Source organism: Squalius cephalus (genome assembly GCF_949319135.1).
Source record: "Squalius cephalus genome assembly, chromosome: 18".
Taxonomy (NCBI): Eukaryota; Metazoa; Chordata; class Actinopteri; order Cypriniformes; family Leuciscidae; genus Squalius; species Squalius cephalus.
In genome coordinates, this window is record NC_137139.1 from 35,315,230 (window position 1) to 35,331,758 (window position 16,529).

General features: G+C 40.2%; 1 protein-coding gene across 4 annotated transcripts in view; it reads left to right on the forward strand.

Annotated features, from left to right (window-relative positions):
- LOC307145274 (NACHT, LRR and PYD domains-containing protein 3-like) overlaps nucleotides 1–15,345 on the forward strand; it is a 165,037-nt gene extending 149,692 nt beyond the window's left edge. For 3 of the 4 annotated variants that reach the window (XM_079848255.1, XM_079848257.1, XM_079848258.1), the window contains 3 exons: nucleotides 4,562–4,735; nucleotides 8,834–9,007; nucleotides 14,316–15,345. In XM_079848255.1, the coding sequence (XP_079704381.1) occupies nucleotides 4,562–4,735; nucleotides 8,834–9,007; nucleotides 14,316–14,322 (355 nt within the window). In that variant the 3' untranslated portion in view covers nucleotides 14,323–15,345. The remainder of the gene's footprint in view (nucleotides 1–4,561; nucleotides 4,736–8,833; nucleotides 9,008–14,315) is intronic. The other variant, XR_013818930.1, reaches the window with a different exon arrangement.
- The last annotated feature ends 1,184 nt before the right edge of the window (nucleotides 15,346–16,529 follow it).

Below are 16,529 nucleotides of genomic sequence, written 5' to 3' on the forward strand. Positions count from 1 at the left end.
AAAAACAATCACATAATCGGCCAAATATCGGCCAAAATAAATCGGCAGCATTAATCGGCCATCGGCCGACCCAGATTTCAAAAGATCGGTATCGGCATCGGCCTGAAAAAAACCATATCGGTCGACCTCTAAAAGCGATCCTATCGCGCCGGCGCGATTGTCGACCCCAGGGGGTTAAAAAATTGATTTTCGCCAAAAATCCTCTTTGGCTCCGCAGCTGCCGTGGTAAACAACATTAGCCTACCGGTGACTGAAGTCTCACATGCGAGTTAATTGATTGACATGACCAGGCTACCGTAGCTATGGCTTGGATTCGTTAGCAAACATTGCCCCCCTGTGGTATTTGCATGTTACTATCACAAGCATAATGTTGTGGCCTGCCCAGAAAAATGTTGGTACTAATAATAGCCCCGGCCACTATTAGAGACCGGCCTTTATTTACCTCCGCCGACAGCGAGACCGGCCAATGTTAGAGACCCGGCCGGTAATGGAATACAGGCCAATATTAGAGGATTTACGGTAGATAAACTGTTCATTCATTGCATCACTTTACCTCTGTCTTTATCCCCTTTTATCCTCTTCTCTTCTCTAGACACTGTATCTATCGCAGACTATAATGCTAATTTATAATGTGTCATGTAAATTCGTCCATCCGTCACAATCAGGAAACTTTCACCGTGTCTAGAGCCGGCGCGAGCAGGCTTCTACCCCGTTTCTACGGGGGAGCTTGAGTGTGGTAAGCGCCCTCAAACAAGAGCAATGCTGTCTACATTGGATGAGGTGAGAGGCGACGCTACACAACAAATGACCAACAACTGATCGCGCGCACTCTGCTTCTGACGCACTTCAAGCACTCGCTGGGCGGGGGAGATCGATGCGCCGGACCGGAGTCGGGGGACTTAGTTTTGTGGAGTTTTTTTTTTTTTTTTTGCTTTATTTGGTAGTATTTCGAATTAATGGTTTTAAAATAGTATTCGAAATAACAATAATAATAAAAAAAAATCAGTTGTTCCCTCATTTTGGCGTCCCTATGGATGAGTGGCGCTCCTAGCATTTGCCTATTCCGCCTCTGCCGCGGGCCGGCCCTGGGTTATCCGCTTACTGACCCTTAAACACACCCGGGTCTGTCACACAACCTGCTTTCTGGAATAACCCCCTGGTTTTCTCCTTCTTGTCTTGCGCTCTGGATTTGTTTGTTAGTTTGGACTGATTTTCTGACCTCTGACCTTCTGCCTGTTTTAATGGACTATGACTTTGGATTGTCTCTCAATAAACTGTGGTTCCTCAGTCGTTGTGCTCAGTGCTGTCCGCAACCAAATCACACACACACACACTGCCGTTCAACAGTTCTGGATCGGGAAGATTTATAATGCTTTTAAAAGAAGTCTCTTCTGCTCACCAAGGCTGCATTTATTTGATTAAAAATACTAAAGAACAGTAATGTTATGAAATATTATGACAATTTAAGATAACTGTTTTTTTATTTTAATATATTTTAAAGTGTAATTTATTCCTGTGAGCAAAGCTGAATCTCAGCATCATTACTCCAGTCTTCAGTGTCACATGATCCTTCAGAAATCATTCTGATATGATGATTTGATGCTCAAGAAACATTCATTATTATCATTATCAGTGTTGAACACAGTCGTGTACAATTTTCTTTCAGGATTCTTTGATGAATAGAAAGTTACACTTTACTATATATTCACGTAGAAAAGAGTTTGTTTGTTTTACATTGGAATAATATTTCACAATATTACTGTTATTTTGAATGAAATAAATGCAGCAGAAGAGACTTCTTTTTAAAACCTTAAAGATATTAGCGATCCCGCACGTTTGGCTGGTAGTGTATCTGCATGTATTGCCCTGGAATCATCATTCGTCTCCACAACTGCATAATTACACCAGTTGTCTGTAATATGATGGTATTGTATTATACAATAAGCGAGTACATCATGAATGCCTTTTTTCAAAGCGTGTTTTTGTCCTATCCTGAATCACTACGGTAAGCCTGTAATAAGCGCTTAGACGCGAACTACTTTACACCGGTCGGGTCGCACCGCGGCGGAGTAACTGTGTGTGTGTGTGTGTGTGTGTGCGAGAGTGAGTGAGTGTGTGTGTGTGTGTGTGTGTGTGAGAGAGAGAGAGAGAGAGAGAGAGAGAGAGAGTGCGCGTGTATGTGAGTGAGTGTGTATGTGTGTGTGTGTGTGTGTGTGTAGGCTATGCGAGTGTCTGAGTGAACTTATGTAGCCTATATGTGCGAGTGAATGAGTGTGTGAGACGGCTCGCGATGACTGGTCGTAAAACAACATGTAGTCTGACATGTTTCTTGTCCACGACATGACAAGATTTTTAGGAGTCAAAATCGTGTAATCTGACAGTGACTATCGTAACAGACAAACAAAATTTTGTTTATGTTGATGCACTTTAATTAAATACAATAAATACATATTTTTAAAATATATTTACAGTTCGCAGTTATTTTGTTTTAAATGGGGGGGAAAAAAATCGAATCGAATCGTAAATCGAGTTTTTAATTAAAAAAATCGCAGATTTTTTTGGGGGAAAAAATCGCCCAGCTCTACTGCTGTGTTTTATTAGTTGTTTTAATCATTTTATTGAATGGGAACCGGAACCGGAAAATGTCTTACGATTCCCAACCCGCTGTTCCCAATAAGCTGTTTCATGACGACTCTCTGGGTCAGCGGCAGCGCCAACACAGATTTAAAATATCGCGATATGATTTTGTCAAAGGTTTAATAGACAGACGAATCTGAAGAAGATGGTGTGTGTGTGTTTGAATGGAGATCACAGTAAAGATGAATCGTGCAGCTCTACTGTCTTATCTCTCTCTCAGCATATGAGCAGCGCGAGGGCTTTCAGTGCTTTCAGTCTCACGGCTCTTCCACACGTCCACTTGAAATGGATATTACGACACTCAACACTCATATGTTGCGTTCATGTCATCTCGTAAAGATTGCATTCATTATCTACAAGCATAGCGATTATTATTCAATAAGAGAAAATAAAGGACTAAATTTGAAAGTTTATTAAATGAACTAAAATTATACATTCATAACTATACAAATAATGACACACTGCATACAGCACAACACCATTCTCTGATCAGATCTTTGAAATCAAGCCGTCGTGCTCAATCGTGTTTAATAGACAGCATGACCAGACCATTCAGTCTTTCCTGAGACAGTGTTCACTAAAACATTGACAGGATCATTGAATCAGTGATTTGAACTCGGTAAACTAAATCAGTTCTGTTCATGAGTGAATCATCTAGACTGGTTTATTAACGGGGTTCTCCTATTCACGGCAATGAACCGACTCAAATGATTCATTCACGAATCGGACATCATTACTAATGTACATCTATGACTAGAACGACATCGTAAATGTTGATCAATTCCTCACAGAAATTGGCTCCAAGTCTTCAGAAAACCTAAATATATACATCACTGGACTAGTTTTATTGTCACTTGGTGATTTTGCGTTTCTGCCCTGCGTCGTTTTCTGAATAACCCGAGAACATACACACACACACACACACACACACACACACACACACACTATAATGAATACCCGTTCTTTATAGCGTTCTTCCTATAAGATTATTTTACAAAGTAAATACCAAAATCATCCAGGAAATTATGGAGTTCTGCTGGACCCTTAGAATCGTCCCAATCCTCCCCTGCTAACACACACACACACACACACACAAACAAACAGAGACACACACACACACACACACACACACACACAGACACAGACACAGACACACACACACACACACACAGACACAGACACACACACACACACACACACGTTCCTTAAAATGCTTACAAAATACATTAAGCACACTCACCCACACAAACACACACTCCTTAAAATGCTTACAAATACATTAAGCACACTCACCCACCCACCCACCCACACACACACACACACACACACACACACACACACACACACAGACACACACACACACACACACACACACACATGTTCACTATCTTTGTGGGGACTCTCCATAGACGTAATGGTTTTTATAGCGTACAAACTGTATATTCTGTCCCCTTACACTGCCCCTACCCCTAAACCTACCCATCACAGGAAACGTTCTGCATTTTTACTTTCTCAAAACAACTCATCCTGTGTGATTTATAAGCCTTTTGAAAAGTGGGGACCGCTGGCTGGTCCCCACAATGTAGGTGATCTCAGGTTTTACTATTCTTATGGGGACATTTGGTCCCCACAATGTAATATAAACAAGGGCACACACACACACACACACACACACACACACACACACACACACACACACACACACACACGTTGGGTTTACATGTTTTATGGGGACTTTCCATAGAAATAATGATTTTTATACTCTATAAACTCTATAATCAATCCCCTAATCCTAACTGATGAATTTTCACAATGTGAACTAATGAGTATTTGTATATATTTCATATTGACAGGATTATGTTATTTTTTAAGTGTCATGTTTATCTCTGGATATAGGCTTAATGTGTGTCATTGTTCTCTACAGGTTGGAGAGGTGTGGTGTGACAGATGAAGGTTGTGCTGCTCTGGCTTCAGCTCTGAGATCAAACCCCTCACACCTGAGATATCTGAATCTGTCTGAGAATAATCTAGGAGACTCAGGAGTGAAGCTGTTCTCTGCTGTACTGGCGAATCCTCACTGTAAACTGGAGACACTGAGGTAAGATCATACGTTACTCTCACATGAAACTGTCACTAGGGGCGTTTCCATTACAGATTTGCGCAAAACTTTTGCGATTTTTTTCTTCTTCTAAATATCGACATAAAGCTGTTGCGAAATGACGGCGTTTCCATTAACCGATGTGTGTGTGTGTGTGTGTGTGTGTGTGTCTGGGATCATCTTTATCTTTAGCTCAAACAGCAACGATGTCATCTGACACAGTAAGCCTGATATTAAAGAGCTTTACTATTACTGTACTAGTACAAATGTTTCTTCTTTTAGCAAAAACATTGATGCGTTATTAATAACTAGCATTTTTTTGTTCTCATATTATTTTCATCAACAATATGGTTTGATTAAAATAATTTCCTTGTCTGTGCGGAGGCGAGTCCAGTTTATTTCTCCATGGCACAGGCATTTTGTTTCTTTATATGCAGCCCAATGTTATCCAATGAGTTGTTTGCATTATTTAGGTATTTTATTTTAATTGTATTACATTTTTGGTAACACTTTACAATAAGGTCTCATTTGTTAATGCATTAACTAACATGAACTAACAGAGAGCAATAGCCTTTATTAATGTTAGTTAATAAAATATTAGTGTTCGTGTTAGTTCACAGTGCATGTTAACAGATACAACTTTGGATCTTAAAGCCCATGTTGCAGGTTAGAGTACCCAGTAAGCCAATGTATAGAAAAATAATGTAGGAACTAGATTTAAATATAAACATATACTTATAAAACGCTATTTAGGCTTCTGGAGTCGTTTTTGTGAGAAATTTTTACTTCCGCATTTGAAAACCGCCGAACCTGAAGTGACGTAACATGAGGTAGAGCGGTCAAAGTAAACAATAGGAAAGCAATGGATCGCAATGACAGCTCGAAAAGCTGGGGGAATTGTAGCCTAAATGTTTACTCGTATGATATATATAATTCATATTGATATATTGATATTGATACAATTGATATATATGATGATATCATATAATTATGAGCCTGATATGAAGCCAAGTGAGCAGGACAGGCCAGGGTTAGACAGAACAACGGTGAGTTGTGGTGTGAGGAGAACAGGGCGAGAGAACAGTGTTAGCTTATAACGTTGTGTTATAAGTATTATGTATTCACGTTAGCCGACGATATGTATAACACTATGCTCAGATCACAATACTGTACAGATTATCATCATCATGTATCAGGCAATAGCAAAGCTAGTATTTAGACCCTTACCTGCATGTGTTGTGTGTGTCAGCCATTAGGAGACAGTTTCCAGAGGAAGAGGGACTTTATAAAGGCTTTGAATTGACCCATTTGGTGACGAGGAATAAAAAAAATGATCACAATCACAACTGTCTTACTGTATAAAAACTCTATATGTAGAAACAGCCAACACAAACATTAAAGTCGGTTTGTACAGATTGAAAATGAATTATAGAACATAATATATTATATTTATAATAATAATAATGTGTCGGCTGCAGACTAATAACAAACACATATGCATTACATTACAAGTTTATGTAGGATATGTTAATTAATTAAATTAAGACAAGGCACATTTTGTAAAACAGATGTACAATAAGTGATCTCTGACGGATCTGTGAGCGTCATGTTTCCCGCTGGCGGCCGAACCACATGCTGACGACGGACCGGGCGACTCCATGAAGGAGCCGGGACAGTGTGCACATATCGCCGGGATTATAATCATCCGGTCTATAGTGAACGCTACACAATACCGCGTTTTTCAAAGCAGAAGCAGAAGTGAAGTCCCGTCTCTTACCCGGCACAAAACGCACACAGGCACGGAAGATCGCACCGTCCTTTTTCTTATTCGGAAACCTGTGGACTCGATGTCCTGACAGGCCATAATTCACAATCATTTACCACGACAATGATTAATTGCAATACAATAAGCCCCGAAAACACACTGAATCACGAACGCTCCAACTGAATACCAACCTACTCCGCACTGAGTGAACGCATGACTACCTCATGTGACGTCATATGACGCGATGGTGAAAAAAAGCGGTTTTCAAGGAAACTGTCACGTTTTCTATTAAATGTGTGCCCTTATGTCTTGCAAAACAATTTTTAATCCTGCATTTACTTTTCATATGGTATTTTCATACAAGGTTATATTAATTTTGAAAAAAAAAAAAAAAACTGCAACGTGGGCTTTAAAAATGTTTTATAAAATGTTGAGCTTAACATTAACTAAGATTAATAAATGCTGTAGAATATTGTTCATTAATTGTTGGATCATGTTATCTAATGCTAACAAAATGAAACCTTAGCCCATTATAAAGTGTTACCATTTTTTAATAAAGAAAGTTGGCCATAGGAGTGTAAAATTAATTTAATAAATCCATCTAGTGGTTAAAATATGATATTGCCCGATAATTATGCTCACTACATCCACCAGATGGCACCAATCTGACTTCAAAAATTGTTTTCAATAGGCCTAGTCTCTACTTGAAATACAGAATTAATAAAAAAAATTAAAAAATTATATTATATTCAATGGGAAAAAATGGATCATAATTATTGCAGAAATATTCATTATTATCATAAAATTCTCTCAAAACACCACAGAAAAAAAGAAAGAATATTATTGAACAAAAATACATTTAATTGATTTTACTGGAAAAAAATTGTATCTAAATCCCGCCCTCCGGGTCATTTTAGACCCCAAGACCCCAAGTGTGACAAAAAAATGAGGAACCCCAGAGGGCTAGGCTACTGTATTGTATATGTTTGCTTTTAATGCTGAGTCTTTTGTTTATGTATACAGACTATCAAAGTGTATCAAAATGTGAATTTAGATTTATTGGCCAATATATCGGTTATCGACAAAAATAAATATTAAAGTAAAAATATCTGAAAAATCTACTTGAGTAACGAAGTATTTGTGCTTCCCATCTCTGACACTTTGACATGGTGATCTACATTTAACAGCCTTTACTTTAAACACACTCAATCTCAGCACAGTCAGGATTAACAAAATAAAATTTTAGGGGGAAACTGGAAACTGTAGAGATTTTTCTCCAGGTTTAAAGTCTACATCATGTCAATGTCACAGATTATGACCTGGAGAAACACTATAGTACATCGATGACACGTCAGTGTGTGTATTATTAATGAGACTGCGTGTTCTTATCCTATGAGAAGACATTTCTCTTCTTCAGCACACGGTGTTTCTTTATGACAGACGCTTCAAACTGTAAAATCAGGCAGTAGTTTAGAGAGGCGTTCATGGGTCGCAAGTGTGTGTGTCCATGGAGCAAGAGTTGAGTGTGTTGCAGGCTTCCCCCGTGATGCTGTCAGGCCGAGACTCGCTGCGGGCGCTTGTGTGTGTGTGTGTGTGTGTGTGTGTGTGTGTGTGTGTGTGTGTGTGTGTGTGTGTGTGTGTGTGTGTGTGTGTGTGTGTGTGTGTGTGTGTGTGTGTGTGTGACAAGCGTCTTTCTGAGGAGAGCTACGAGAATTTGTCTTCTCTGTCACTATCATCTTTATTGTCAGTGTCCTGAAGGGACGTAGATGTGTGACATTTGTATGAGATCAATACAAATTATATTACAATTATACTCGTCCCTCTCTCTCTCTCCTCTGTCTTGCTCTGCCACACACACACACACACACACACACACACTATAATGAATACCCGTTCTTTATAGCGTTCTTCCTATAAGATTATTTTACAAAGTAAATACCAAAATCATCCAGGAAATTATGGAGTTCTGCTGGACCCTTAGAATCGTCCCAATCCTCCCCTGCTAACACACACACACACGCACGCACGCACGCACACACACACACACACACACAGACACACACACAGACACACGTTCCTTAAAATGTTTACAAATACATTAAGCACACACACACACACGTTGGGTTTACATGTTTTATGGGGACTTTCCATAGAAATAATGATTTTTATACTCTACAAACTCTATAATCAATCCCCTAATCCTAACTGATGAATTTTCACAATGTGAACTAATGAGTATTTGTATATATTTCATATTGACAGGATTATGTTATTTTTTAAGTGTCATGTTTATCTCTGGATATAGGCTTAATGTGTGTCATTGTTCTCTACAGGTTGTATAGGTGTGGTGTGACAGATGAAGGTTGTGCCGCTCTGGCTTCAGCTCTGAGATCAAACCCCTCACACCTGAGATATCTGAATCTGTCTGGGAATAAACTAGGAGACTCAGGAGTGAAGCTGTTAGAGGATCTGAGGGATGATCCACATTATAAACTGGAGACACTGAGGTAAGAATAGTTTAACGATTTTCATCATCATATTTTTATTCAAATGTCAAATGTCTGATTTACTCACTAGAAATATAAGTAAATTGTACCAGGTTCAGTAACACCACGTGTGTGTGTGTGTGTGTGTTGTGGTGTCACCACTTGTCCTGTGGGTGGCACTAGCAGATCGGAATGTATATGCATGAATGGGGGAGTGAAGAAGAGGAGTCTGAGTAAAAGATGTTAAAAAGTTAGCTCTGTGTTGTTTGCGTTCTTACAAAGACATAACATATTGGCGACGAGGATGCCGTGGAATTTAAGCCAGCCTACACCATTTCTACAAAATGTGGGTGAGCCGCCGATGCCATTTAAGGCATGGATTCGTGTTTTCGACAATTATGTCTTGGCCATGGACGAAGAGCTATCGGAAGCCCGAAAACGCGCTCTGTTGATTCACTGCCTGGGGGCAGAAGGCCAGAGACTATTTTACACGCTCACTGTTGCAGATGATAAGTACGACACGGCATTGCAAGCTATTCGCACATTCTTCGAGCCGAAGGTGAATGTGGTAGCTGAACGGTACAGATTTCGCCAGCGAGGGCAACGGCATGGTGAAACTACGGATCAATATGTTGCGGCGCTAAAAGAGCTTGCGGCTACATGCGATTTCGGAGTCATGGAGGAGGAAATAATCCGGGATCAACTTGTTGAAAAAACAAATTCAAATCGCATACGGGAACGTTTACTCCTCGAGGTGGATCTGACTTTTAAAAAAGCTGTCACAATTGCCAGCCAAATAGAAACGGCAGTGGCGGATGCAAGTGTGATGAGCAAACCGGCAGATGGCGCTGTACAAGTGGTTCAACAGTCACGTCACCAACACAATAGATTTAGCCACGAAACGGGGAAAACTGCACAGACATCACGAGGACCAACGGTGATGCACTCATCTATATTCCAAGGGAAAACGTGTTACAGGTGTGGGTCAAAACAGCACACGGCCAACTTTCAAAAATGTCCTGCCAAAGACGCTATCTGTAATGCATGTAAAAAAAAAGGACACTTCGCCAAAGTATGCCGTGGACACAAAAACGTAAGTGAGATTTCAATTCCTGAAGTGACTGTGCTTACGGTAGAAAGCCCTTATCGCGACTCAAGCAAGATAATGTGTACTGTTCAAATCACCGTATGTGAAACTAAACAGAACGTGGAGTTAATGCTGGATACGGGCTCAGCAGTATCAATTATTCCAATATCTGTGTGTACCCAGTATTTTCCTAACGCTACCCTGGTGAAAGCGAAAGTGAACTTAGTAAGCTATGGTGGACACGTCATACCCGTAATGGGATGTATAGAAGCTGAGATCATGTATGGCGAGCGCCGTGCTACAGCTGAACTGTTCGTTGTGAACTCTGGTACTGCGGTGTTGGGACGAGATTTGTTTGCGGCCTTGGAACTGCAGTTGTTAGATGGCCGTATTGTTACATCGTCATGCCGCACGATAAATTCAGCTGACGTTAGTATGAATTCTGAGAAATTGGGCTGCGCACAAGGATTTGTACACTTTGTCAAAGTTCGTGCCGACGTGAAACCAGTACAGCAGAAACTGCGCCGTCTTCCATTTGCAGTCCGTGACGCTGTGTCACAGGAATTACAACGACTCATTCAGCAGGATGTGATCGAACCGATTGAATCATCAGAATGGGTCTCACCAGTCGTGGTCACAAAAAAAAAAGATGGCAACATACGACTTTGCGTGGACTTGCGAGAACCAAATAAGGCCATAGTAGTGGACAGTTTTCCACTTCCTCACATGGAAGAAATGTTTGCAGAGCTTAGGGGATCAACTGTCTTTTCAACGCTAGATCTTCAAAGCGCCTATCACCAAGTCCTACTGTATGAGGATAGCCGCAGCCTCACTTCATTCATCACGCATGAAGGTTTATTTCGCTATAAGCGAGTACCTTACGGACTGGCGTCAGGGCCGAGTTGTTTTCAGAGACTGATGTCGACCATACTTAAAGGACTTGCACATGTTCAATGTTACTTGGACGATGTTATTGTCTCAGGAAAGACCGTTGAGGAACATGACAAGAACTTGAACGCAGCACTTCAGCGTCTAGAAACAGCTGGACTTAAATTGAACCTTGACAAATGCCACATCAGACAGACGGAGCTGTTGTTCTTGGGACACACAATCTCGGCTGGAGGACTTCAGCCGGATGCTTCTCATGTCCATGCAGTCTCACAAGCTCCACCACCAACTGATACTGTCAGCTTACGTTCTTTTCTCGGGCTCACTTCGTGGTATTCCAAATTCATACCCGATTATGCCGCAGTGGTTGAGCCCCTTAGAGAATTGACTCGTGGATCTGCTTCATTCACCTGGACGCCTGAAGCACAGAAAAGTTTTGAGCGGGTGAAAGACCTTATAATTAATAGCCCTGCACTGACACTTTTCAACCCTGAGCTACACACTATCGTTACAACTGATGCTTCTAATTACGGTCTGGGCGCCGTTCTCACACAAAGGCACCCAGACGGGTCTGAAAAGACTGTTGCTTTTGCATCACGCACCCTCACACAGGCTGAACGCAAGTACTCCACAATTGAGAAGGAAGCATTAGGTTGTGTGTGGGCAACAGAGAAATGGAGAACTTATCTGTGGGGGCGACGTTTTACTTTACGTACAGACCACAGCCCACTCACAACGCTGCTCACTTCAAAGGGACAAGGGCGAGCAGGACATCGGATTGCTCGGTGGTCAGCTAGGTTGATGGCTTTTGACTACGACATCCAGTACAAGCCTGGACGTGAAAATGTTACAGCTGATTGCTTGTCTCGCTTGCCATTACAAAGCAGTGACCCTGTGCTGGAGGATGACATGGAAGTGGTTGCACTAATGTCAACCCTCACGGCCATATCTGCTGATGATTTCAGAGCTGCAGGGGCTACCTGCCCAATATACAGTGAAGTACGTAACTTACTGATGACCAAGTGGCCAAAATCCCCTAAGGGCCTAGGACCTGATCTGTTACCATACTACAAAATCCAACATGAACTTTCTCTTCAGGATGATTACGTGGTAAGAGGCACTCACAGATTTTTAATACCAGAGTCTTTGCGTGGTCAGTTCATTGCTTTGGCTCACGACACTCATCAAGGCATTGTTAGAACCAAACAAAGACTCAGAGAGCTTTATTGGTGGCCGGGTATGGATGCCCAGGTTGTGACAGCCATCAAATCATGCATTACGTGTCAAACTCATGACAAGTCAGCAGTCGTTCGCACTCCACCACTCCAGCCTGTACCCCTCCCAGATGGAGCATGGGAGAAACTCGCTATAGACATTGTGGGGCCTTTTGACAAAGCTCCGGCAGAATGTCGTTTTGCTGTAACTTTAGTGGACTACTTTAGTAAGTGGCCAGAGATTGCTTTCATGCCTCAGGTAACCTCTTCAGCGGTTATTCGATTTCTGTCAACCGTGTTCAGCCGTGAAGGTAACCCGAAGGAGCTGATCTCAGATCATGGCTCTCAATTCATGTCATGTGAGTTTGAAATGTTTCTTCAAAACAGAGGAATCCTGCATCGAACTTCATCTGTGTATTATCCTCGTGCCAATGGAGAGGTCGAACGGTTTAACTGTACTTTGAAGCACGCATTGCTGACTGCTTCCCTGGAAGGCAAGGGTTGGAAAGAATTCACAAAGGAATTCTTACAAGCATACCGTGCTACACCTCATTCGACTACTCAGCGTTCACCTGCTGAATTGCTACATGCAAGACCGATGCGCACTAAACTTCACATCTCAGGATTGCAGAATCGGCAGCATCTTCAGCAACCATGTACGCAGAACATTGTAGATCGAGTGAAACACATGCAGAAGAACTCCAAGACATACACTGATCGCAAACGTGGGGCGACGGAAGTGTCATTCACACAAGGATCTTTTGTTCGAGTGAAGCGACCAGGTATCCTTCCTAAGCTTCAATCTGCATTTTCCAAACCATTAAAAGTACTGCAAAAGATTGGTCCTTACACTTACAAACTGTCTGATGGGCGTACTTGGAATGCTTCTTACCTCACACCCTTCTCTAATGGGAAGGAGGAGAGTGGGATACAGGAACTAGCTAACTTTGATTATGACTGTAAAATGCAAGTTGCACCAGTGACTGAGCCGGGAAGACAGGTTAGAGTTAAGCGAGCGCCAGTATGGGCTCGGGACTATGTTATGAACTAAAAGCGGTTCATTGATTCCAGGTGAATATTATGTTACATGGGATATAAGGTAATGAATGCATATAGAGTGTTGTTCTGTAATGCATGTTGTTCAAGGGAAAAGGTTAAGTCCAGGTTTGAAAAGTAAAAAAAAAAAAAAAAAAAAAAAGCCTTTGGTCACTGTTCCAGACATAAGTGTATACTAGGTATAATTGTTAAAAGAGAGCGAGATGTGGTGTCACCACTTGTCCTGTGGGTGGCACTAGCAGATCGGAATGTATATGCATGAATGGGGGAGTGAAGAAGAGGAGTCTGAGTAAAAGATGTTAAAAAGTTAGCTCTGTGTTGTTTGCGTTCTTACAAAGACATAACATATGTGTGTGTGTGTGTGTGTGTGTGTGTGTGTGTGTGTGTGTGTGTGAATATTTTGTCTGAGATCATCAGATATTGATTGTTTATTGTTCCATCTGGAATAGTTTTATTAAGAAATATAAAATAGCTCTCAGTACCACAGAATTATGACAAACATCAGAGCGTGAGATCGCTATATCACACAGAGGAAATCTGACATTCTGTGTTTTTATTTAGGCTATCTTGAGTTTTATTTCTTTAATATTTAATTACTTTTAAATTCATTTTATAACACTTTGTTTAAACTGTAGTTTTAAAATAGTAATGTTCAAAGTATTATTTCCCGCGATTTTAATAACTAATTCCTGTGTAAATGCATTTATGTTCTCGGCGTCAGAGAAGCAATAAACATTCTGTGTAAATGCACATTTTGTGATTTTATGCCGCTTCAGATTTGGTTTGTGTGTAAAGACGCCTTATGTGTGTGATAATCTGAGATCTGGGTTGATATTAACTGATATTAAATGTGTAGTGAGTGTAATGGTCATTTCTGCTGGTTCTGGATCAGCTGTCCGGTGTGTGAAAGTGACCTTTCATGTGCTTTTGATTTTGTAAAGTGACTTTGAGCATCAGAGAGAAGCGATATGATCATGCTTGAGAATGAATTAATATAGATTATCTAGTTAGTTTTCTTATGAAAAGATGTGACAGATGTAATATCTCATACTGCATATGTGACTGTGTGTGTGTTTTATTTTAGGGTATAGATGACAGTGTGATCTTGTGCTGATCATCTGATGGTGAATAAGGATCCACTACAGAGACTCAGTCAACAGAATCAACAGAGACTGAAGATACAGTGACTTCACTGTTAGAAATGAAGACTTCATTTAGTTCTACCAGAAAGACTCGGGAGAGTTATTTCAATAAACCATACATTTATTGACAGCTCAGCAAGCTGATAAACTACAAAGTCATTTGGCGTAGGCCCCGTCCGTAGTGCATAATCCGAGAGTATCGGATCTGCAATTCCTGCCTAAAGATGAAGGCAGGGGCGCAGCCGACCCCCCTTGGGAGGTATGGACGGGACCATCCTGGTGGTGGTGGGGAGGATGGGGGTAATCGTCGCTTCAGTATCTGCGAACTCAAACATGTGTAAGTACCGTGCTTTTATACAGTGAGCATAAGAATATGATTGGATAGAAGTGAAGGCAATAAGTGACGTAGTAATTGAGTCTTCCCAGCAGAACTTATGCTAAAGCTTTCATATCTCAGCGATCCTCTGACAGACCTGATGAGGCGGCAGTGAAACACCTTTTATTTCACAGCAAATTACAGTTTCTCATTCATAGATTAATCATTTTATGTGTATAAACGCACAGTAACTCAAAAAGCTCTGAGTTTTGTCACAGAGTAAATAAAGAGCTTGAATATCTCTGTGTTTGTGTTGTACCAGCAGAGGGAGACAAAGACTGATGAAATATTCATTTTTCATAATTATGAGAAGAAGAAGAAACAGTTCAAGCTCACTTTTGGAAAACAATGGAAGCTCAAGTTTATACATCATGTTATTAATAATGGTTGCATTACATGTGTATTAATGTATTAAAGGGGTCATATGATGTGTTTTCATGTTTTCTTTTTCTTTAGTGTGTTATGTAGATGTTTTTGCATGTATAAGATCTACAAACTTACAAAGCTCAAAGTCTCCTACAAAAGATTTTGGTGCTCGAGCCCCTTTTTCAAAATGAATCAGAAGTGCCCCTCTCAAACAAATATCAATGATAATATTGTGGTCAATAAAACAAAATACATTCGATTATAATTAACATGAAAATGTGAACAAAACTAACGACAATTTATTATTTTTTCCTAAGTGTTAACAACTTAGTGTTAACTAATAATTGTTATAAACTGGTACTACCAACAAAATATGAGTGCATTCCTGGAGCTGGAATATATTCATGCTGTCAAATCAATTAATCATATCTAACAAAAAGTTTATGTGTATATATACACACACACACACACACACACACACACACACGTTAGATCCGATTAATCACGACATATATAATATTTTGGCCATTTTTAAACCAAATTACACTTATTGTTGTCATGGTATATGCTGTTACATATAAATATTTGGTTCATGTTGTTACATATGGCATTATGTCTGTTTATGATTGTGATTATGTTGCAAAAAAACTCTCATAAAGTAAAAAATATCACCTCCAGGAAGCAAATAGTCATTCATGCTGGAAACCACCGATATCTAGCCGGCGTATATCAGCATATTATACAAATCTATCAGAAATCTTTAAATCAGCAGAGAGAACATATATGAGCTTTGTAAAACATCACTACAACTTCACATGATCATATTAACTTGGATATAAACTCAAAACGCCCCATTCCACCCCTGAAGAGAGACATTCTTGACAGTATTAATAAAAATATGGTGTAGACGTGCAGTAATGTTGCTCTTCAACTTCTCACAGACTGATGGACTGAGTCCAGCTCACCTTCTGATTAATTGATCCACATTCCTGAGTCTGACTGAGTCACGTGACACTCCTCATCTGACATGGTTTCCAGCATGAATGACTATTTGCTTCCTGGAATTGATATTTTTTACTTTAGGAGTTTTTTTTGTAACATGTAAAAACAGACATAATGCCATATGCAACAACATGAACCAAATATTCAGGAGTTGACACTCGTCATGTGACCTCATCATACCTATGACCTCATCATACCTGTGCCATCAGACACTACAACACCTTGTGATGCCAGTAAATCACTGTTACTCACATTTGAAAGGATTTCTGGCACATATAAAATCATGCTTTTGTAAAATGACATAGAAACTCGAAATTATGACATATTAAGTCATAATTATGACATATTAAGTCATAATTATGATATAAAATGTCAAAATTATGACATAAAAAGTCATAATTATGACATACTA